The sequence below is a fragment of the Peromyscus maniculatus genome, chromosome 1 (genome assembly GCF_049852395.1).
Source record: "Peromyscus maniculatus bairdii isolate BWxNUB_F1_BW_parent chromosome 1, HU_Pman_BW_mat_3.1, whole genome shotgun sequence".
Classification (NCBI taxonomy): domain Eukaryota; kingdom Metazoa; phylum Chordata; class Mammalia; order Rodentia; family Cricetidae; genus Peromyscus; species Peromyscus maniculatus.
In genome coordinates this window covers 31,850,412-31,875,246 of record NC_134852.1, presented here as the reverse complement: position 1 = coordinate 31,875,246, position 24,835 = coordinate 31,850,412, and the positions used below count along the sequence as shown (strand labels likewise).

General features: G+C 42.4%; 1 protein-coding gene across 11 annotated transcripts in view; it reads right to left on the bottom strand.

Moving 5' to 3' along the window:
- Positions 1-7,070: 7,070 nt before the first annotated feature.
- Positions 7,071-24,835, bottom strand: part of LOC143273511 (cell adhesion molecule CEACAM5-like) — a 386,206-nt gene continuing 368,441 nt past the window's right edge. For 6 of the 11 annotated variants that reach the window (XM_076573531.1, XM_076573557.1, XM_076573565.1 and 3 more), the window contains 4 exons: positions 15,254-15,365; positions 14,915-15,026; positions 14,608-14,659; positions 12,141-12,292 (listed from right to left, as the gene is read on the bottom strand). In XM_076573531.1, the coding sequence (XP_076429646.1) occupies positions 14,648-14,659; positions 14,915-15,026; positions 15,254-15,365 (236 nt within the window). In that variant the 3' untranslated portion in view covers positions 12,141-12,292; positions 14,608-14,647. Of the gene's footprint in view, positions 7,257-12,140; positions 12,293-14,607; positions 14,660-14,914; positions 15,027-15,253; positions 15,366-24,835 lie in introns of those variants that run through there. The other 5 variants (XM_076573572.1, XM_076573582.1, XM_076573535.1 and 2 more) reach the window with 4 other exon arrangements.

The window sequence follows — 24,835 nt, the reverse complement described above, 5'->3', positions numbered from 1 at the left end:
TGCATTGTGGGCACAGTTTCGTCATATTTGTTTATTATTTATGTGTGTGTCTTTGGCTGTGTGTGTGTGTGTGTGTGTGTGTGTGTGTTTGACACAGGTTTTCTCAGTGAACTTGGAGGTAAGTGAGAATCACCTGACAGTTGTCATGTACACTTTTGATTCACACTTCCCTGGTGGATAAGAACACTGAATTTTTCATGTGTTTACTCCCCATTTGCACTTCTTTTCAGGACTCTGCTCTGTACTTTTTTCTATTTATTGGTCCGATGATTTGAGGCTCTCTTGCTATCTGATTCACTTTTTTTGTGTATGGGCGGGTTCAAGACAGGGTTTCTCTGTGTAGCTTTGTGCCTTTCCTGAAACTTACTCTGTAGCCCTGGCTGGCCTCGAACTCAGAGATACCCTCCTGACTCTGTCTCCTGAGTGCTGGGATTAATGGCGTGCTCCACCACTGCCTGGCCTGATTCCCTTTATGAACTCTTTCTATAGACTATGTGTTGATTCCTTGTCAGAAGTGTATCTGGCAACCTTCCTGCGCATTCTGGCTGACTCTTCACTCTGTTGTTTCCTTTGCTGTGCAGAAACTGCTCAGTTTCATGCATCCTATGTCCTAATTCTTTTTCTGCCTCTTTTTTTTTGTTTTGTTTTTTGTTGTTTTGTTTCTCTGTAGACCAGGCTGGCCTGAATTCACAGAGATCCTCAGCCTCTGACTCCTCAGTGTTGGGATTAGAAGCATGTGCCACCACTGTCCTGCTTCATCTGCTAATTCTTGTGGTGATTTCTGAGGCAGTAGAATCCATTGCAGAAAGTCCTTGCTGCTGCAGGTATCTTGAAGTTTCTTCCTTCAGCAGTTTCCAAGTTTCAGTTCATGTGGATTTTTGTGCAAATGACAAATAGGGACCTAGTTCTGTTCTTCTATTCAGTTTCCCCATAAACGTTTATCAAAGAGGCTGTCTTTACTCAGATGTATTTTGGGGCAATGTATTTTTGGTCACAGATCAGCTGTAGCTGCTCAGTTTATCTCTATGTCCTTTGTTCTGTTGGACTGGATTGAATGTCTGTGTCTTACAAGTAACTATACCGTGTTGTTAGGTTTGCTGTTAGGGATATTTGACATGGAGCATGGTGATTCCTCCAGCATTCCTCTTTCTGCTCAGGGTTCCCTTTGCCTTTGGGGTCTTGTTTGCTTTTGTGAGAATGTAGTGTTTTCTATTTCTCGTCACAGAGATATTTTTGGAATTCTGATCCCTATTTGGCACTGATGTTTAGATCACCTTTGGTAATATAAATATTTTCACAGTAATAATTCTGCCAACCTGCGAACCTGGAACTTCTTTTTTATCTAGTGTTTTTATCTAGGTCCTTTCTTTGGTGTTGTACATTTTTGAAATTTAACTTATTATTAACGTACGTGTGTGTGTGTGTGTGTGTGTGTGTGTGTGTGTGTGTGTGATATTTGCTTGTGTGCATAAGTGACACTTGTGTTTCTGCACAATGGTGCACATGTGGAGATCAGAGGATAATTTGGGAAGCCAGCTCTCTTCGAGCCCAGGTTGCAAGGCTTGTGTGGCAGGGCTTTGACTCTCCATGCTACCTCTCTAACTGTGCTTTTATGTTTTGATTTAGAGTCTCCCACATTGTTGCTCAGGCTACTATTATTTTTATTTATTAGTTTTAATTATTTTTAAATATTATTTTTATTTAGCTATTATATGTGGGATAGTTGCCCTGGTTTTTTTAAATTGTGTCCAATTACATTTTTGTCTTTCAAGAATATTTTGAATACTCTATTTTGTCTTTTTAAAACTGAACTTCCACAGTTCTTAATGGAGGGCATCACTTCAAGGCCAGGAGCATTTTAGAGGCTATGGAATCTTTGGTCTTTTGGGCAGGGGTCCTGGGTGTCCAGATTGCCTTCCATTAAGGAATTCAGGTTTGTGGAGCTCCTGTTCCCTGGGAAGAGGATGTGGGTTCCAGGCTGAGGGCAGCATGTGCTTTGGCAGTTTCACATAATGGTCTTTCTGTATCACTGCCACAAGTTTCTCCCTGCAGCTGCATCTCTACAGGCCTTGGGCTATGTGAAGAGATGCTCTGGCAGATTTATGACCTCTGTTGGGCAGCAGGACTGGGCAGGGTGAGTACACTGGGACATGCTGGGCCTGGAGCCCTGACTCAGGAGACGTCCCTCAGGAAGGATGGCCTGTGTGGGTGTCTTCTGCTGTGGGCTGGAGGGAGCTGGCAGTCCTGGTGTTCCACATGCTCTCTCAGCTCTCCAGCTGAGAATTTGGCCCTGAGTTGGTGCTGTCCCTGCAGAAGGCTGAGGTAGACAAGGATGGCCATAGACGGGTCTCATCTACCCCAGACAGATGTGGACAAACTGGGGAGGAAATGAGTCAGTCTGTCTCTGTCTTGCCCATGGCAGTGGTATAGGTTACAGAAAAGCTATAACAATGCCAGGAGTCATGTGTGTGGAGCTGGGCATCAGTCACTGCAGCTGGATGCTGGACAGTTTTCTCCTCCCCAGAGCTCTGGCACTAACAGTGTCACTCCCTCCATGTGGCAGTTCTCACAGAGACATAATGCCAAACAACTCTAAGGTGCAGACAGTCCCACAAGAGTGACCATGCCAAAGTATCCACAGGGACAGTTTTGCTGAAGAACCAGCTTTCAGGAAGTCAGAAAAAAGCAAGGATGTGTTTCTTTGGTGATAGTGCATTAACAGCCAGGACTTATTATCTGAGGGGTCAAAGCTTAATTCTTCATTTCATTTTTCTCTTTCTGCAGCTTCTTTTTCTCCTGTGTTATATTCTTCTTCCCTTCTGTTTCCCTTCTTCCTCCCTGCTGTTTCCTTCTTCTTCCCTGCTGTTTCCTTCTTCTTCCCTGCTGTTTCCTTCTTCTTCCCTGCTGTTTCTTTCTTCTTCCCTGCTGTTTCCTTCTTCCTCCCTGCTGTTTCCTTCTTCCTCCCTGCTGTTTCCTTCTTCCTCCCTGCTGTTTCCTTCTTCTTCCCTGCTGTTTCCTTCTTCTTCCCTGCTGTTTCCTTCTTCTTCCCTGCTGTTTTCCTTCTTCTTCCCTGCTGTTTCCTTCTACTTCAATGATGTTTCCTTCTTCTTCCCTGCTGTTTCCCTTCTTCTTCCCTGCTGTTTCCCTTCTTCTTCCCTGCTGTTTCCCTTCTTCTTCCCTGCTGTTTCCTTCTTCTTCCCTGCTGTTTTCCTTCTTCTTCCCTGCTGTTTCCTTCTACTTCAATGATGTTTCCTTCTTCTTCCCTGCTGTTTCCCTTCTTCTTCCCTGCTGTTTCCCTTCTTCTTCCCTGCTGTTTCCTTCTTCTTCCCTGCTGTTTTCCTTCTTCTTCCCTGCTGTTTTCCTTCTTCTTCCCTGCTGTTTCCCTTCTTCTTTCCTGATGTTCCCCTTCTATGTTCCTTATTTTTCTCTTACCCTTTTTATACATCATGAGACAAAGTTTTCTACACAAGAAAAGATTACCTCATAATCAGAAGTTATATGTATTGCAAAAACAAATGAAAATCTTTACACATAGAGAAATCACAGTATGATAAGAAGTTACATGTTTTTCTTAAACCTCACAAGCAGTTTAACATCTTTTGTTATGTTAATTTCCCCTCCATACCATTTTTGCCCCAAAGCAATGACTTTTTATAACTGGTTAACAAAGTTTTAAGGAAGCCATGTATATTTCAGCCTGTTCCTTTTGTATTGGCAGGAAGCTGTTTGTGATTTCAGTGTAGCAGATACCTACAAACTTTATCCCTGTGTTCAGCTGTCTATCTTTGTTTACATACGATAGGGGCATTTAATTTATTTTTACAACTTTGCTTTTTCTAGCTACATCCCAGGGCCTGTGATTAATTCTGTAAGCTACATGAACGAGGAACTCAAGCATAACCTTGAGTGTAGAGACATAATAGCCTTGTTTAATCATCAGCCTGTTTTCCAAAAGGCAGGATCCATGGGTCTATAATGCATGAGACTTCCTCATTTTCAGGTTCCATCCTCTGCAAATCCCAAATCTAACCAGGGGAAGGTGACTTCTAGCATATATTTGTCTTTTTGGTGTCTCTTATTGGATCAATTGGCAGAATAACCCAAACTATTTCCGTAGTCATCTACACTACCTGTCTTAGCCACCTGTATATTTTAGGCTGGCTCAGAAAGTTCAGTCAAATCATTAATCTAACTAAGCATCATTGCTCTTATACAAAATCATCTTCATTATGCTCTGAAAGTAAAATGCCCAATGAGGAGTGGGATTTTCCCAAGAAACAATCACACTATTGTTGGAGAATATGATTTTAAGGAGTGTTACTTTTGTTTATGTTGCATTTGTTTAACTCTGTGAAGCTGTGTTACATTGAATTGTCTAAAAATCCTGATGATATAATAAAGAGCTGAACAGCCCACAGCAAGGCAGGAGAAAGGATAGGTGGGGCTAGGCGGAGAGAAGATTAATAGAAGGAGAATAAAAGAGAAAGAGGGGAGAAAAAGGGGCAGAGGATGCTAGGGGACAGTCACCCCTCTACAGAGCCAACCATGGAGTGAGAGTGAAAGAAGGATTACAGAAGTAAGAAAAGGAAAAAGCCCAGAGGCTTTTAAAATGTAGAAGGGATAATTTAAAGTTAAGAAAAATTTGCTAGCAGCAAGCCAAGGCAAAGCTGAGCATTTATAATTAAGAATAAGCCTCTCTGTGTGATTTATTTGGGAGCTGTGTAGCAGCCGGTCCCCAGAAAAGCAAAAACAAACAACAAAATTATGATGTTCATATGTGGCATAGAGTAAAAGAAAATTCAACCACACACTGTACTAGATACAGTGGCATCCTTTCACACAGTATGCACACCATGTCGCATACAGCAGGAACACAGCAGCAGCAAGCAGGAGGAAGCTCAGAAGCAGCAAGGGGCATTCTGGAGACTATTCCACTCCCCAGGTGCCTCTCCAGCCTTTAGCTTTGCTATTTGGGGAATCAGACTCCATAAGCTCCATTGCTGACTCAGCTCCTCATGACCACTGACAACATTTGAACCCCACAGTGACCCCTCCAGTCTCCTGTGGGTCCTCCCTTCACATCAAGCTGCTTCTCCCCATTTCTTCCCATTACCTGACTGCTTTGCTCCTTCTGGCAGGAAGCTTCCACTGGAGCAGAAATTCTCAACCTGTGGGTCTCAACCCCTTTGAGAGGGGTTATGAACTACCTATTGACAGGGGTTGCATATCAGATATCCTGCATATCAGATACTTACATTATGATTCACAACTGTAGCAAAATTGTAGTTATTAAAATAATTCTATGGTTGGGGAGTCACCGCAGTATAAGGAACTGTATTAAAGGGTTGCAGCATTAGGAAGGTTGAGAACCACTGGTGTAGAGCACAGACATGCTCCTTTTTGAGATCATGTGACCCTGTCATCCCTGAGACAAGTGTGACTGCTTCTACAGCCCCGATCTCAGTTCACACACAGGCCTGGAATTGAAATTCCTGGTACAGTCCCTGGCCCTCAAGGGCCTCAATGGGGAACCGAGGCAGGACCCAGATAACTTGAAGGGGCATGATCTAGGCACAATGGCTAGACACTCAGAGCCCACATCTTCTGTATGTAAAAGCTTGTGAAGCTGTGCCCCCAAGGGCTCAGTCACTTCAGATCTATGTACATGGGTCTTGAAGGGGATGCTGTGGAACATTCTAGACAGTATCTTAAACAGTAGGAGCAAGGTCTTCCCAAGGACTTGAAGTAGCGCCCTCACCTGGAAGATCAGAAGGGTGTGACAGCCACAATGGGACAGATGCTATCTGCTCCTGAGGGAGCAGATGGCTTCTGGGTTTCAGGGTCACCCTAGAAATGGGGTGTAGTTTTGCACACTTCCCCTCAGCACACCCTATTCTCAATTGTCTCTGAGAAGCTGGGTCTCCCACCACCCTCCTGAGAGCCGAGGAGTGGGATCTTCCAAGATTCAGACAGTAGAGAATGCAGGTGAGTTTTGGCAGGTGGAGCTGAGGAGTAGCTGCAGGTCCTGGTGGTGGAGCACCTGGCTGATGGTCACCAGGAGGTGATGCACAATTGCTGGGTACTGTAGAGTAACTCTATTAGCAGAGAATACAGCTTTGTTCTACAACCTATGGAGCCCTTCTTGCTGAATGCTTCTGGCTAGGGTGCCCTGGCTTTATTCTGAGCTTCCAGGAACAATGTCCCCCAACAACTGAGACCTCTTCATAAGTCACTTGTCCCCATCACACTGTGTGCTCTTGTTGCCAACTACCTTTTCTAGAACATTCAGGTCTTCATAATTGCTTTCCTCTTTCCCCTGTCCCTAGCAAGGTGACTGTCTGGCTGGAGGCCAATGTGAGACAAGCTGTTAGGTCCTGAATCCTTGTGGTATTTTGAATGTAATTTTTCCCTATAAGCTTATTGGGAGTGGTACTATTAGGAGGTGTAGCTTTGTTTTAGTAGGTGTGACCTTGTTGAAGGAAGTATGTAACTGTGGGGGTGTACTTTGAGGTATCCTATGCTCAAGTCTTGCCCAGTGTCTCAGACCACTTCCTGTTGCCTGTGGATCAAGATGTAACAACACCTTCTCTAATACCATGTCTGTCTACATACCGCCATGCTCTCCTCCATGATGATAATAGACTAAAGGTCTGAAACTGTAGCCACCACCTCAATGAAATATTTTCATGTAGAAGAGTTGCTGTGGTCATGGTTTCTGTTAACATCAACAGAAACCCTAACTTATACAGAAGATGGTACCAGGGACTGGAGTATTGTGATAGGCTGGACCATGTTTTTATTTGGAGTAGTATAGAGTATCAGAGTTTGGATTAGGAAAGCAGTGGAATGCTTTAAGTACTGATTAATGGCCAAAAAAAAGAATTTCAGTATAAATAATTTTCTATTACTTATGTCATTCTTAAAAGTTGTGTATTTATTTTCCATGGAGTCAAAAAATCACATTCAACATAGTGACATATGTATTTTAATGTACTTTTCAATCTTGGTTTATAATTGTTAATTTTTCTGGTAGAAATACATAATAGTACACGTACAGCAGAAATACACCCATAGAATCACCAATGTGTATTGAAACTCTCTTCAATGACACTTCGGGGTTACGGTAAGTTGACAAAATTAACTGTCGCTGTTACTTGTATAGAATTTTGCTTCTGAAACAGCAAATGGATTTTTCCAGAAATAATAGAACAGTGAGAACTGGTTGGATTAGACAGATACACTCTTGAACTTCAAATCTAGAAGTAAAATATAATGGATAAAATCCTGCATTTTAAATTTGCAGAATAAACTCTGGGTCCTATCATGCATTTGAGGATTACTATTTAAAAGGTTAATAATTGTGGATATCATATAAAATTCACTTCATTTGTGACTAGCTTGCTTAATTTTTTATTAATTGATATACCTACATGAATTCTATTCATCTGCTTTCCCTGACTCATCTCATCTAAATTCCTGTTAACCTTTATACCTTTCCATTGTATGTTGGCTCATGAACTCTGTGGTTAATCTAAATGTGAAGAACAATTTAACTTCTACTGAGTGAGGGCTGCCTAGAAGAGATTATTATTGCTCTACAAGGTGTCATTCTCTAGAAGGTGAGCTTGGACCTCTCAAATGACAATTGGCTTTTGAGAATTCCAAAAAAATGAAGGAAAAATAATGGATGCTTTTCAAGATCTACGTATGCACCTACAGACAGTCTATCAGAGGAGGCTATCAGAGAAACAACGATGGTGAACTGAGACACAAAATTAGCAAGCTTCAATCACATGTTAAATTCTATTGAAATTTCCATCTAAACAAATAACAAAGTAAAGTTAACTGAATTGGTGTGTGTTTAGTAAGGTCATGTTATTTATTATTGTTTCAAAATTGATATTCTTCACTCTAAACAAATATTTCTGCTATAACAATAAAAAAAGAGTTGCAGTGGTCATGGTGTCTCTTCACACCAACAGAAACCCTAGCTAAGACAGAAGATGGTACCAGGGGCTGGAGTATTGTGATAGGCTGGACCATGTTTTTATTTGGAGTAATGTGGAGTATGGAAGCTTGGATTAGGAAAGTAGTGGAATGCTCTAAGTACTGCTTAATGAGACAGACTAGTAGGAACATGGAAGACATTGGTGTTGAGTTATTTGAACTATGGGGCCCTGTCAAGAGATTTCAGAGGAGAAAAATATTAATATGTGGCCTAGAGATTGTTCTTGTGATATTTTGGTGAAGAATATGGCTGCATTTTGTCCTTGTCCCAAAAGTCTGCCTGAGGCTAAAGTGAACTGTTTTGGATTAATTCCATTGGCAGAGGAAATCTCAAAACAGCCTAGTATAGACTCTGTTGTGTTTTATGACTGGCCACTCTTATACAGATTTATAAAGAAAAAGAGGAAGCTGAGCACGGAAAAAAAATACAAAATGTACAATTTGAGGAGGCTTTGGCCACCTGGTTCTGGATTAAGGATAGAAGAAATGGGCTATGGAATTTTCCTCCTTGACTAAGGAAAACCACTGAGGCTAGGCATGTGTCAGGAGTGTCCCTAAATGGAGGACCAGAGAGGCCATTGTGTGAAGCTGTGAAGGAGAAACTTGGATTGCCTTGGAGACCCCAAGATGTTGGAGATGCCAGAGCCCTGGGATACCTGCTGAGAAGAGCTGTAACAGGAAGTGGAACCAGCCCAAGAGAGTAATGTGTTGTGGTCAACATAGCTGAAAGAAGCTGTAGATCTGAAGAGCAGTTTGAAGTAAGACCTGGAGATGCAGAGTTTGGAGTTTGTCCAGATTACTTTCAGTCTCACTTTGGTCCAGTATTTCCTCGTTATGCGTCCTTCCCTACACTTTGGAAGAGTAATGTATATATTGTGCCATTATATGTTGGAAGCATGTGTTTTTTTAATTTTTAATTTTATAGGAGATTATAGTTAGAGATTGCATGAAACTCAGAAGAAACTCTGAACTTTGCACTTTTAAACATTATTGATCTGTGATAGACAATGGAGTTTTTGAAGTTGGACTAAATATATTTTACATTATGATATTGTTACAAGCATATGGGGGCCAGGAAGTGGGATGCGGGGGTTTGAATGTAATTGGCCCCCACAAGATAACAGGGAGTGGCACTATTAGGAGGTGTGGTTTTGTTGGAGTAGATATGGCCTTGTTGGAGAAAGTGTGTCACTGTAGGAGCAGTCATTGAGGTCTCCTATGCTCAAGCCATACCCAGTGTCTCAGTTTACTTCCTGTTGCCTCTGAATCAAAATTGTAGAAATCTCAGCTCCTTCTCCAGCACCATGTCTGCCTGTATGCTATCATGTTCCACTGAGATGATAAGAATCTCTAAGCAATAAGCCCTCCCATTATACGTATTCCTTTGTAAGAGTTTCTGTGGTCATGGTGTCTCTTCACAGCAATAGAAATCCTAACACAGTCCTGATTATCAGTCATCCTCCAAGATGTCGCAGCACTGGGACAGGAACCAATGTCAGACATGCTGTGGCTGCAGATCAGCCCAGGGAATGCCTGAACTTGCTCAGTGAGAAGGTGGTGGCTTGTGTTGTGAGAACCTGAATTATAAAGGGAAATGTGAGGTTGTTTTCTCCTATTTTAGATTTCCTTTTATTTTCCCTGTCTCTCAGCCTGTGTCATTGTCTCTGTTTCTTTCTCTGTCTGTCTGTCTGTCTGTCTGTCTGTCTGTCTGTCTGTCTCTCTGTGTATGTGAGTATCCCACATGTGTGTGGTGTTCCTATTGAAGCCAGAGGAGGGCATCATTGCCCGTGGATATGAAGCTGCAGGCAGCTGTGAACCTCCTGATGTGTGTACTGGGAACTGAACTCAGGTCTTCCAAAAGAACAGCAAGTGCTCTTAGCTTCTGAGAGTTTTTAAATTTTGTGTTTTGAAGGTTTTAGTTTGCAGGTTCTCTTTCCATGTCACTATCAATCTCTTTCTAACCCATCTGTGACACAAACATCATATTCTGCACCATTATGAGGTGGACGGTTGGACCACCACCAGCCTGTCTTTATCCAGGGATGCTCACTTGTGTCCATGTTGTGGCAATGAGTTGAGAATAGTTATCTTCTCCCAGGAGTAAGGACTCCACTCCTGCTTTCTAAATGCAAATTCATCTCCTGCGCTAATTCCCGGCCCCACTCAGCCCTCACAGAACTCTGAGCTGGACATCTCAGCACCATTTTGTTAACAAGTGTTTGCTCCTGGTGCTGGTCAAAGCGTGTATATCCTCCTAGGAGAAGCAAAGGTGTGCATGCATGCATGTGCATGTGTGTGTGCACCTGGACACATGTACAGTCTCAGGTATGAGAATTTAAGAACCATTCAACAAATAGTTAACTGTAAAAATTTGAAGGCTAGAGTGTAACTCTGTAGGCAGAGCTTACTTAGTGTGCACAAAGCTCTGGATTTGACCCCCAAGACTTTGTTCGAAAAGATACACAAAGGAGGATGAGAAGTTCAAAGTCATCCTTGGTTATGTACTGAGTTTGAAGCTAGCCTAGGCTATGTGAGACACACTCACAAAAAAAAATTTTAAAAACTCAGGAAAGAAAATGTAAGAGTAAATAGTGGTCATTGGATGGGTGTTTGACACACCATGTTTACTTTCTCCTGAATTGCTTGTCCTTGTCCATATACCTCCACCTGCCAAAAGTGGAGCATGTTTCCCCATGCCACATCTAACTGGGCATGACGATAAAGCTTGGTCACAGTGGCAAAGGAGGTTTAATACAAACTCACTTTTCCAATATGATATTCGATGTGTACCCTATGATTGGCCCCTCTGACTTTTGTGCATCCATGTTACCTACTGTATGTCACAAACCTCAATTGACTTTATTTAGCGGTCAATACTCTGTGTTTGTGTACACTCCCTGCCTGTCCATCTATGCCTGTGTATGTGGGTGATGATGGTGCTGGTGGTGCTGGTGGTGGTTGGTGGTTTGCTGGCATGTATGTCTGTACATTATGTATATGTCTGGTACCCCCTGGGGAGAGAAGATGGTGTCAGATCCCCTGAGACTACAGTTACAAAAGGTTTTAATCTGTGTGGTAGATGGGGATCTGAGTCCTCTGGAAGAGCAGCCAGATGCTTAGATCCACCAAACCACCTCTCCAGCTCCTATCCCTGGCATCTCTTGAGTATGCTCAAATGTATGAAGTCAGATAGGGACAGGCTTCGAGTCTTCTGGGTCAACTAGTTTCTTTCCTGATGCACCCTTATCAGTCACTACTCTCCTGTCACAGCAGTGGGGCAGAGGTGTACAGGGAGACAGATGCAATTAGAACAGAGGGACCCACAGAGCTAAGTGTTGACAAGAGCAGGAAGTATGAGCAAGAGAGGAATCTGGAGTATGTGATAGGACACTGGACATTCCCCAGAAGGAGAAGGAGCTAGTGTCAGGGAGCTAAGGAGACAGTAGTGAGTGTGAGGAAGACCTGAGAACAGAGTGGGCAAATGTCAAGGAGTGCTTCATGTGCTTGCTGAAGGTTTGGCCACTTAGCTTTGTGGGACTAGAGAACAAGTCACAGCTGAGAGGTGAAATGGAATCCCAAACACACATGCATGGGAGATTGTATCTCTCCACCATGGAACTGCAGCTGTGACCAACCAAGACAACAGTTCCTGTTTGCAGGACCTTGGATTTCATGGCCCACCATGTGTACAGCAAAAATCCCATGTCAGGAAATAGATACAGAGTGGCTGCCACTGAACACCTAGAACTGTACACAAGCAAGACTACATTGTCACCCTTCTGAGGGCAGAGATCTCATACCAGGAACCTGCACACATAGTCACCTAACTGTCAGAGGGCTTTCCCCAGTGAAGTCATCCCCTACCACAGCCCATTTTTCTCTACCACAGCCAGATTTCTGGATCACTACTCAGCTGGATCCCTGACTACAGTGGACTTCATAAAGTGTTCTTGCTCTGTACTCTAAAGGGCGCGATCCCTCACTAGCAATCCCTTTTCTGCTAGCCACAGGCTACCCAATCCACTATCTGCCTTTTTCTCTGCTGACTCTGAAGGCTGGGGCTTTAGTGTTGTGTCTATTGGGGACTCTCCTCCGCTAACCCCATCCCCAGTGAAGGGCAGGAGACTGGGAATACATGAGCAGAAGCTAATGGGACAGGTCCCATCACTAATTTTTTTTTTATTTCAGAAGACTGTTTCTGTTGCTGGTGGAACTGGGAAGACTGAAGTTAGGGATTTGTGTTGCTGGACATTGTTTTCCAGGAAATAATGTGAAGGCCATCCACCTGAAAAGTATGATCATACAGTCAGTCTCAAGACACAGAGGCAGAGACACAGACAGAGTCAGACTGACAGACAGACAAGCAGAACATGGGTGCATCTCAGAGGAAAACTTGCAGGAGGGGGTTCTCCTCTTTTACCTCAGGGTTTGGGGACTGAACTCGGGTGTCAGATTTGTAAACTGCACTTTACACACTAAACCATCACCTCTGCCCTAAACCTGGTTTGTGTATGTGTGTGTGTGTGTGTGTGTGTGTGTGTGTGTGTGTGTGTGTGTGTGTGTGTGTGTTGGTGTGAACCAGCTCTCATGTAGCCCAGAGAGTTCCCATGTTCTCCAGTGCTGTGACTACAGGTGTGCTCCACTGTGATTCTGTGGATCAAACCTAGGCCAGGGGCAGCCAGGCAAGCACTCTAGCAATAGGACTACATTGCCAGCCTTTAAATTCTCTAAGTGACCATCTCAATTGCTAAGAAGAATATAGGTTACTATGTGGCTTGAACCTTCTGGCAAAGAGTAGAGACACACAATAGTCCCCTCCTTTAGAGTCAACCCACATGGTCTGTTTGTCCTGCCCAGAACAACATCTCATGAAGGCCTCCTGTGCCAGAGACTTTAGAAGACAGCACCCAGCCCACTTTAATATGGAGCCTATGGTCCCTGGCCATTGTCTATTCTCACTCCTTGAGGGCCTTTCAACTGCAGTGGCCCTTTGGCCAATGTCCACCCTCACTGTAGAGCATGCCTCCCATCATTCTCTAAGAAACCTGCCAGTCTCCTACACGATAGGATGTCTCTTGTCTGAATCCATCTGCCAGACTACAAGGGACTGGTATGCTGGGCAGAGGAGGGGTCAGAGTGAGATCCCAGAGCCTGCACTTATGACTGGTTGGAATGGAGTCTTTCCTTTGAAAGTCAGAGCAGGTCCAGATGAGCAGAGACAAGGGAGAGGGGTGTGGCCCTTCCTCCTTTGGGTCTGTGCTGGGAACTACACAGGGGTTAGCTCACCCACACCTGTAACCTCTTTTCTAGTGGGCAGAATGCAGGTGAGCAGGCTAAGGGTGAGAGAGGTGCAGCTCCTTGTCTGATGCAGGAGGAACTAAGGACACACAGTTGTGGCTCTGAGTGTCCCCATCTCTCCAGAGACTTCTGAGAGGAAGCAGACAGTGAAAGTGGCAGTGCTTACCTCATTAGGAGAGTTGTGAAGTGACCTGGGGAAGCAACAGAAGAGTCCCCAGAGCATGGAAGTACAAAGCTCATCTGAGACTTGTGATTTGTAGCCGAAGGAGGCAGCAGGAAGTAGTAGTAGATGTGGGGTGAGGGTTGAAGGGGGTGATGCCCAAGTTCAGTTACAGGATTTGCATCCTCCAGAGTCTGTTTCACAGACCTAGCTTATTAGGACCAGAGGAGAGCTAACAAGGACAAAGACCTGGATTATTTAGTTCAGGAGTTCTCCAAGTTCACAAAGCCTTGATTATCCTTTCCTCAGTGGTATTTGTGACTGACATGTTCCTATGACAAAGAGGAGCACAGTGGTCCTTGCAACCAGACTCACATAGTAGAGAGTCCCCCTAAGGGAGAATGAATGCCCACAACCTTCACATACAGCAGGGAAGGCATTAGGTTCAGGAACTTGCTCTTGGACATGTGGATCCCTCATGCCAGCCTAGCCTAGGTGAACTGAGTGTCCCTCCAGCACTGACTTGGTCTCCTGTGGCTGGAAAGAGGGTGAGGACCTACAGAACCTGAGGGCTGGTGTTGTGCAATATTTGTTTAACAATGTAAAGATGTGTTGTGTTTGTATAACTAAGTAAAGATGTGTTGCTGTTTTACCCAAGGCAACAGAATTGTCTAAGAAAAAGCTGAATGGCTAATAGTGAGGGAGGATATATAGGTGAGACATCTAGGCAGGAGAGTAAGTAGGAGGAGGTATTTAGGCTTAAAAAAGAAAGAAGAAAAGAAGCCAGGGAGATCTGGGGTCAGACAGACAGATGGGAGGAAGCAGGAAAGTAGGACATACAGAATTAAAGAAAGGTTAAAAGGCCTGAGGCAAAACATAGAAGAATAGAAACAGTTTAAATTAAGGTAAAGGAGCTAGTTACACAAGCCTCAGCTAACACTGAGCATTCATAATTAATAATAAGTCTCCATGTCTTTATTTGGGAGCTACTTGGTAGCCTAAAGAAAATGCCAGCCAGAGGCTGGGAAGAGAAGATCTACTCTGTAAGTCAGACAGGAGACAGTGGCTGGTGTCCAGGATGCTGTGGAAGGACGGGCAGGTGGTGAGACCTTTGATTCCCGAGGGTCAGTGCCTTTACTTACTGTGGGTAGATGGGTCCAGTTGTCCTCACTGAGCATGCTCTTAGTTCTTGTCCTAAAGAAATGGGAGACATTGTCACTGTTGTTTGGTTCCTCAGTTGGGAAGGACCCTGGGAGCCAATGTTTCCTGGGAGCTGCCTGGTGTCATTGCTGTGTGTTCACAGCAATGGTGTCATGGCTGCCACTGCCTTTCTTGGTGCTGCCTCTTTTTCGAATCTAACCAGCCCCTCCTAGCCTTTGATCCTTTTACCCCATCATATTTGCTGTTTTCTAGCTGGTGCTGTGGGTGGTAATTTGGTTGAGAATTTACTTTTGGCTTCTTTTCCTTTTGAGGTTTCACATTTGAAGCTGCTTTTGAGGTTTTATTGAGGTTGGTTGGCTCATTGTCCTCTTGTTTAATATTGTTCTCAATTTGTGGCTCCCTGGTGAAAGATGAAGTCATTTTATCTCCAAACTTCACAAGGAAAGAAATGACCATGACCAACAGACAGTGGGGTACAGGACATAGGAAGGCAGTGATATGAGGCACACAGCACACACATAGCAAAGAGAAGAAGATGGAGTCCAGACACAAAGTAAAGGAAGCCTCTTCCCTTTCCCAAGCATGGAGGGAATGGAAGAGTAGGTGGAAGGGTGGAAAACACTTCACCTGCCATGATGTCTGCGCCACAGGAAAACCAGTACAAATATTACTGCAATCAGCCCCATCAGACATTGGGCAATAATGCCAATAATACTCTGTAATGAAAGTCGACGTCCACCTGTCATGGACAGAAAAGAGAAGAAGCATCACAATAAATTCATCCTCACTGAGCAAGTGACAAGAACTCTCTGAATGTGTCTGACATCTGTTTGTTCCTTTGGGGAGTGCACTTTCTGTGAGAAGGTAGATTAGGAGAGGTGAGGCAATAAGCAGGGTATTCTCTCCTAGTACTCCTGTAAGGACTGTGTTTCTAGACTGGACATCTATCTTCCTTCAAGTCCTTGCCTGTGGCAGGTGGGGAGAGAGTGTGTTTTAGGCTGCAGTCTAATTCATATCCACTCTGGCAGTCCTTGGAAGGATCTGAAGATGGGAGAATGTCACATAGCAATTTTTACATTAACATTACAGTTTTTTCATGATCACATCTTTTTCTCATTGTCCTAATTGTTGTAGATGTAAATATTCACCACTCTGGTTCCTGTGGTCAGGTGTTATCTGAAAGACTATTGAGGCTCCATACCCAGAAAGTCCTATCCCTTGGCCCCATCCATGGAACACAGCTGGTCCCCGTGAACCCCCACCTAACTCTGTCCCAGTTGCTGGCCAGCAGGCAGGGCTGCTTTGTGAAGGCCCCTCCCTCACCAAGACCCCCTACCAGACCCTGCAATCTACACACCCTTCCCCCATACCCATCCCCCTGAGACCCCAGCCACTTCCTAAGGCATGGAAACCAAGCCGGCAGCCCTCATTGAACAAAGAGCTATCATTGGAACAAGAGTAACCTCCTGAGACAGGGAATCTGCCAGCCCTCATTAGACCAAGAGTGGCTTTTTGAGACGTAGGATCTGCCACTTCTCATTGGACCAAGACAGGCTTCCTGAAACAGAGAATCTGTATTCTCTGACTAGACCAAGAGCCCTAATAAAACCGAGAGTGGCTCTGTGAGTCACAGAATCAACAAGCTTGGGTTCACCCAAGAGCAGCTCCCTGAGAAACAGAATCTGCCTGCTCCAAATGAGACCAAGTACTAATATTGGACCTAGAGGGGCCCCCTGAGACACAGACACAACAAGCACAGAGTAGAACAATACCAACTCACTCAGACACAGCAACCTCTTATGTCTATTAGAGGAGGAGATGGGCAGATGTCAAGGAAAAAATACATAGAACAACATAAAGAGCAATACAGCATCACCAGAACCTAGCCCTCCTCCAACAGCAAGCCCTGAACATCACAAAGTAGAAGAAGCAGAAGAAAGCAACCTTAAGAACAGCATCATGAAGATGCTAGAGGACTTTCAAGAAAAAATGAAATTGAGGAAAAAACAAACAAAAAATTGGAAGAAATCAATAAAGAACTACAGGAAAAGACAAATAAAAAATGTGGAAGAAAGCAATACATCCCTTAAAGAAAACCAGAAAAAGCAATTAAACATGTGAGGGAAACAATTCAAGACCTGAAAAGGGAAATAGAAACAATGAAGAAGACAGAAATAGAGGGAATGCTGGAAATAGAAAATCTGAGTAAACAAACAGGAAACACAGATGCAAGCATAACCAACAGAATACAAGCATTGGAAGAGAGAATCTCTGGTGTAGATGATACAATAGAGGAAACAGATTCATCAGTCAAAGAAAATACCAAAGCCAAAAAAGTCATAACACAAAATGTCCAGGATCTGTGATAACATGAAAAGGCCAAATCTAAGAATAATAGGGATAGAAGAAGGAAAAGAATACCAACTCAAAGGCACAGAAAATATATTCAGCAAGATCATAGAAGAAAACTTTCCAAACTTAAAGAAGGAAATAGCTATGAAGATAGAAGGAGCCTGTAGAAGACCAAACAGACTAGACACTCCCAAATATCCTCTTGCCACATAATAATTACACAACTAAATCTACAGAATAAAGAAAGAATATTAAGAGCAGTAAAAGAAAAAGGCTAAGTGACTTATAAAGGCAAACCCATTAGAATGACACTCAGTTTCTCAATGGAGACTTTGAAAGCCAGAAGAAGCTGGACAGACATAATGCAGACACTAAGGGAAAATGGATGCCAGCCTAGAATAATATACCTAGCAAAACTTTCAATCACCATAGACGGAGTGAACAAGACATTTTAAAATAAAACCAGATTAAAACAATACCTATCCACAAATCCAGCCTTACAAAAAGCACTAGAAGAAAAATTCCAACCTAAGGAAGTCAGATACACACACGAAAATACAGGCAATAGATAACCCCCAGCAGCAAAGCCCAAAGAAGAGAAATACACACTCACTAACTACCAAAATGTAACAGGAACTAACAATCACTGGTCATTAATATCCCTTAATATCAATGGAATTAATTCACCTATAAAAAGACACAGACTAATAGAATGAATACAAAACAGGACCCATTTCTCTGCTGCATACAAGAAACACAACTCAATTTCAAAGAGAGATACTACCTCAGAATAAAAGACTGGGAAAAGTCTTACCAATCAAATGGTCTTAAGAAGCAAGCTTTTATAGCTATTCTAATATTCCACATAATAGACTTGAAACTAAAATCAATCAAAAAAGATGAAGAAGGACTTTATATACACATCACAGGAAAGATACACGATGAGGAAGTTTCAATTCTGAACATTTATGCCCCAAATACAAGGGCACCCACATATGTAAAGAAGCATTACTAAAGTTTAAATCACACATAAAACCCTACACATTAATAGTGGGAGACCTCAACACCCCACTCTCACTACTGGACAGATCTGCCAAATCGAAACTTAATGGAGAAATAAGGGCCTTAACTGATGTTATAAATCAAATGGATTTAATCAATATCTAAAGCACATTCCGCCCTAACAAAAAAAGAATATACTTTCTTCTCAACACCCCATGGAACCTTCTCTAAAATTGACAACATACTGGGTCACAAAGCAAACCTCTACAGATACAAAATAATTGGAATAACCTCCTGTATTCTATCAGACCACCATGGTTTAAAGTTAGATTTCAACAACAACAAAAATTACAGAAAGTCTACAATCTCATGGAAACTGAATAATGCTCTACTGAATCACTAAAGGGTAAAGGAAGAAATAAAGAAATTAAAGACTTCCTAGACAGCAGTGAAAATGAATATACTACATACCCAAACTTATGGGACACTATGAAAGCAGTGCTAAGATGAAAATTCATAGCACTAAATGCCCACATAAAGAAGTTGGAGATATCTCACACTAGTGACTTAACAAGACACCTGAAAACTCTAGAACAAGAAGAAGCTAAGTCACCCAGGAGGAATAGATGCCAGGAAATAATCAAATTGAGAGCTGAATAAAATAGAAACAAAGAGTTCAATAAAATAGAAACAAAGAGAATAATACAAAGAATCAATGAAACAAAGAGTTGGTTCTTTGAGAAAATCAGCAAGAAAGACAAGCCCTTATCCAGACTACCAAAAGGCAGAGAGAGAGCATCCAAATTCAGAAAATTACAAAGGAAAAGGGAGACATAACAACTGACAATTAGGAATTACAGAGAATCATTGGGTCATACTTCAAAAACCTGTACTCCACAAAATTGGAAAATCTAAAAGAAATGTACAATTTTCTGGACAGCTACCACATACCTAAATTAAATCAGGAAGAGATGAACCATTTAAATAAACCACTAACACTTAATGAAATAGAAACTATCATTAATAATCTCCCAACCAAAAAAAGTCCAGGACCAGATGGTTTCAATGCAGAATTCAACCAGATCTTCACAGAAGAGTTGTTAATATCAATACTCTTTAAATTGTTCCACACAATAGAAACCGAAGGAATGTTACCAAACTCCTTCTATGAGGCTACAGTTACTCTGATCCCCAAGCCAAACAAAGATGCAATAAAAAAGGGAATTACAGACCAATCTCCAACATGAACATTGAAACAAAACACTCAATAAAATACTGGCAAACAGCTCCAAGAACACATCAAAACAATTGTCTACGTTGATCAAGTAGGGTTCATCCCAGAGATGCAAGGATGGTTAAACAAATGAAAGTCTGTCAATATATTAAAACCATATGAACAAACTGAAAGAAAAAATACCACATGATCATTTCACTAGATGCTGAAAAGGCCTTTGACAAAATCAAACACCCCTTCATAATAAAGGTCTTGGAGAGATCAGGAATGCAGGGAACATACCTAAACTGAATAAAGGCAATTTATAGCAAGCCAAGAGTGAACATCACAGTAAACGGAGAGAAACTCAAAGCAATTCCACCAAAATTAGGAACAAAACAAGATGGTCCGCTCTCCCCATATTTATTCAATATAATACTTGAAGTTCTAGCTAGAGCAATAAAACTACAAAAGGAGATCAAGTGGATAAAAATTGGAAAGGAAGAAGTCAAACTTTCACTATTTGCAGATGACATGATAGTATATATAAGTGACCCCAAAAATTTGACCAAGAACTCTTACAGCTGATAAACACATTCAGTAATGTGGCAGGATACAAGATTAACTCAAAAACATTAGTAGCCTTCCTATATACAAATAACAAATGGGCTAAGAAAGAAATCAGAAACATCACCCTTTACAAAAGCTACAAATAATATAAAATACCTTGGGGTAACTCTAACTAAGCAAGCAAAGGACCTGTATGACAAAAACTTTAAGTTCCTGAAGAAAGAAGTTGAAGAAGATATCAGAAAATGGAAAGACTTCCATGCTCATGGATAGGTAGGATTAACATAATAAAAGTGGAAGCCGGGCGGCGGTGCACGCCTTTAATCCCAGCACTCGGGAGGCAGAGCCAGGTGGAACTCTGTGAGTTCGAGGCCAGCCTGGGCTCCAGGAAAGGCGCAAAGCTATGCAGAGAAACCCTGTCTCGAAAAACCAAAAAAAAAAAAAAAAAAAACAAAAACAAACAAACAAACAAAAAAAACATAATAAAAGTGGAAAACTTACCAAAAGAAACCTAAAGATTCAATGCAATCCTCATCATATCCCAACACAATTCTTCACAGACATTTATAGAACAATACTCAACCTCATATGGAAAAACTAAAAAACTCAGGATAGCCAAAAGAATCCTGCACAATATAACAACCCCTAGAGGCATCATGATCCCTGACTTCAAGCTCTATTATAGACCTACAGTAATAAAAACAGCTTGGTACTGGCATAAAAACTGACACATGGACCAATGGAACCGAACTGAAGACCCTGACATTAATCCAGACACCTACGAATAGATGATTTTCAACAGTGAAGCCAAAAGTATACAATGGAAAAAAGAAAGCATCTTCAAGAAATGGTGCTGGCATAACTGGATGTCAACATGTAGAAGACTGCAAATAGATCCATATCAGTCACCGTGCACAAAACTTAAGTCCAAGTAGATCAAAGACCTCAACATAAATCCAGTTACTCTAAACCTGATAGAAGAGAAAGTAGGAAGTAAGAGAATTGTAGCTTGAGCTTTTTCCAGTCCTGTCTGGCCCACAGTCAAGATAAATCTCTCTCACCTGCCAATCCCGCAGGCACTCAGACCCAACTGAGTAAAAACACAGAGACTTATATTGCTTACTAACTGTATGGCCGAGGCTGGCTTCTTGTTATCTAGTTCTTATATCTTAAATTAACCCATATCTATTAATCTATAAGTTGCCATGTGGCTGGCAGCTTATTGGTATCTTTACATGACACTTTCCATGGCAGCAGCTGGCAGTGTCTTTCTACTCAGCCTTCCTGTTCCCAGCATTCTCTTCTCTGCTTGTCCCACCTATATTTCCTGCCTGGCTACTGGCCAATCAGTGTTTTATTTATTAACCAATCAGAGCAACACATTTAACATACAGAACATCCCACAGCAGAGAAGAAGAGAAAGTCTTGAACGTATTGGCACCAGAGATCACTTCCTAAATATAACACCAGCAGTACAGACACTGAGACCAACAATTAATAAATGGGACCTTTTGAAACTGAGAAGCATTTGTAGGGCAAAGGACACAGTCAATAAGACAAAATGACAGCCTACAGAATGGGAAAATATCTTCATCAACACCACATCTGACAGAGAGTTGATATCCAGAACATATAAAGAACTCAAGAAATTAGACATCAAAATACACAACAGTCCAATTAAAAATGGGCTATAGAGCTAAACAGAGAATTCTCAAGAGAAGAAGCTCAAATGGCTGAAAGACATCTGCAGTGACCCACATGGCCTGTGACCCAGAACTGCCGAGGGATGTCGAGATTAAGGAGCACTCAGGACACACCGTGGTTTTTCATTCAAAGAGAGCCCATTTATTGACTATCCATCAGCCTTATATACCTTGCTACTTCCTACTCTCCAAGGGGTCAGGTTCCCATCCGCATCCCAGCAGCTCAGCCAGACAGAAAGACCACAAGCAGAGAGCTGATTCTTGAGACAATGTTCCAGCAATAGCTATATCATAAACATCCTGTGACTCACTGACACAGGAAAAGAGGAAGGACAAAAGGGCACCTTAGGGCAACTTAGGGCAAGCCAACAGGCTATGCACAAGCCCTGTTCAGAGTCTGCTGCCAACAGACATCCTTAGTCACCAGGGAAATGCAAATCAAAATGACTCTGAGATGCCATCTTACTACTACCTGTCAGAAGGGCTAAGATCAAAAACACTGAAGACAGCTTATGTTGGAGAGGATGTGGAGCAAGGGGAACACTCCTCCACTGTTGGTGGGAGTGCAAATTTGTATGGATATTTTGGAAATCAGTATGCTGCGTTCTGAGAAAATTGGGAATTGATCTCCCTTAAGACCCAGCTATACCACTCTTGAGAATATACCCAAGGATTGCTCAATCATGCCACAAGGACACATGCTCAATTATGTTCACAGCAGCATTATTTGGAATAGCCAGAACCTGGAAACAACCTAGATGCCCCTCAACTGAAGAATGGATAAAGAAAATGTGGTAGATATACACAATGGATTACTACTCAGCAGAGAAAAACAATGACAGCATGAAATTTGCAGGCAAATGGATTGAACGAGAAAAAAATCATCCTGAATGAGGTAACCCAGATTCAGAAAGACAAACATGGTAGGTACTCACTCATAAGTGGATACTAGATGAAAAACAAAGGATAAGCAGACTTCAACTCACAGCTCCAGGGAGGTTACCTAATAAAGAGGGCCCTATGACAGACATAGCATTGCCCAGTGATGGAGAAATGGATGGCATCTACATGATCAAGCTGGGGTTAAGAGGGAATAATGGAGGGCAAGGGTCAGGGCAAAGAGAGCTTAGGGGAGCAGGAGGTCCTACCTGGATCAGGAACAGAGTGGGAGAACAAGGAAAGAGATATCATGATAAATGAAGACACCATGGGAATAGGAAGATGCAGAGTGCTAGAGAGGTCCCCAGAAACCCACATAGATGACTCCACTCTAGAATACTGGCAATGGTTGAGAGGGTGCCTGAGCTGACCTACACTAGTGATGGGATGGCCAAACACTTAACTGTCATGATAGAACCCTCATCCAGGGACAATGGAAGCAGATGCAGAGATCCATGGGCAAGCCCCAGGTGGAGCTCCAGGAGTCCAATCAATGAGAGAGAGGAGGGATCATATGAGCAAGAGATATTGAGACCATGATTGGGAAAAGTACAGAGACAACTAGCCAAACTAGTAGAAACACATGAACTGTGTCCAATAGCCTAGGAATCCCCATGGAACTGGATTAGACCCTATGGATAAGTGAGACAGTTGTGTAGCTTGAACTGTTTAGGAGGACCCCAGGCAGTGGGACTGGGACCTGTCCTTAGTGTATGAGCTGGCTTTTTGGAACCTAGTGCCTATGCTGAGACACTTAGCTCAGTCATGGTAGAGGGAGGGGGGGATTGGACCTGCCCCAAATGTAGGTACCAGGCTCTGCTGACTCCCCAGGGAAGACCATGCCTTGGGGGTGATGGGAATGAGGGGTGGGGGGGGGGGGAGGATGGGAGGTAGGAGAAGGGAGGACAGGGTTATGTGTTGTTGATATGTAAAACAAATAGAACATACCTTAAAAAAGAAAAGAAAAAATTTATAAAAATTCATTTCTTCTGGCTCTTTTGTATTTATTGGTGTGAAACAGAGTTGTCCTATTGAGTTACAGAACCTGGAAGGCATTCTTGCTGTCCATTTGACCCTCTGTGACCAGATGAGTTTTGATTAGGTTGCTAAGTTTGTTCAATGATAAATGAAAAATGTTACACAAGGGATGTTGGAATAAATGCGATATCCAGGTAAAAGAATGAAGTTAAGCCTTCACTAACAACATATACAAATCAGCTCTACACGAATCAAAGATCAGAGATGAAAGTCATCAGAATTTTAGGAGACAGGATGAAAGCACCTTGAAACTGGATTTTGATGGTATCTTTGTTATGATGCCAGATGCATCATATGGGCCTTTTGGCTGCTTATATGTCTCTACAGAAGATGCATGAATGGTACCTGAGGAGGACAGAAGAGGGTGTTGAATTCCTTGGAACTTCAGTTACAGATAGTAATAAGTTACCATGTGGGTGCTGGGAATTGAACCCCTGTCCTTTGGAAGAGATGCCAGGGCTCTTAACTATTGAGCTATCTCTCCAGTCTTATAAACCTATATATATACACATACACACACACACACATACTACTACACACCAAAAAAACAGTTATTTTAAAAAAAAAGCATCTTGTGCAGGAATGTAGGAATGTCATGCTTCAAATATCAGCATGAGGTTAAGAAACTCAGTATATGGGCCACCAAGATGGGTCAATTGGGATGAGTGCTTGCCATACTCCCTCCCAGTACCTGCCCCTAACTGCCACACAGAAATAAATGCACAAACAAATGTGGACCAGTGAAATGGCTTAGCAGATAATGGGCTGGTTTACCCACCTAAGTTCAATCCCCTGTTCTTGGAGAACTGGCTAACACAAATTGTCCCCTGACCTCCACTTATGGGTTGAAACATGCACACAAAATGAATAAATATGCAAATGTAGTAAGAAACTCATTACAGGTCCTTTCTGTCTATGCATTTTATATTTATGGATCAAAACCTTGGAAACAAACTACTTGAAAAAGTATCTCTATGATGAAAAATGTATTGTTTCCTCCTCTCTGTGTCTTGTACTCAATAAGGCTAGTGTCTATGCAGTATTCATATTAGGCATTGGAAATAATCTAAAGAAGATCGGAATGTGTTGAAAGAAGTGTAGAGTACCATGAATGTTTTACTAGTTTCTGAATATTGACTGTGTGAAAGACTCAGACCCTAAACTCTTAATCACTTTGCATTTCTATTTGCTATATTGACATATATTGTTGTTAATATTGAGCAGGTCTCACAATGTAATCTGAGCTGGCCTTGTAATTCTGTTTCCTGCTTTGTGCTCTCTCTCTTTTGAGACAGGGTCTCACTATGTAGCTCTGACTAATCTGAAACTGGCTACAAAGACGAGGGTGGTTGGGAACTCATAGAGATCCAACTGTCTCTGCCTCTGGTGTGC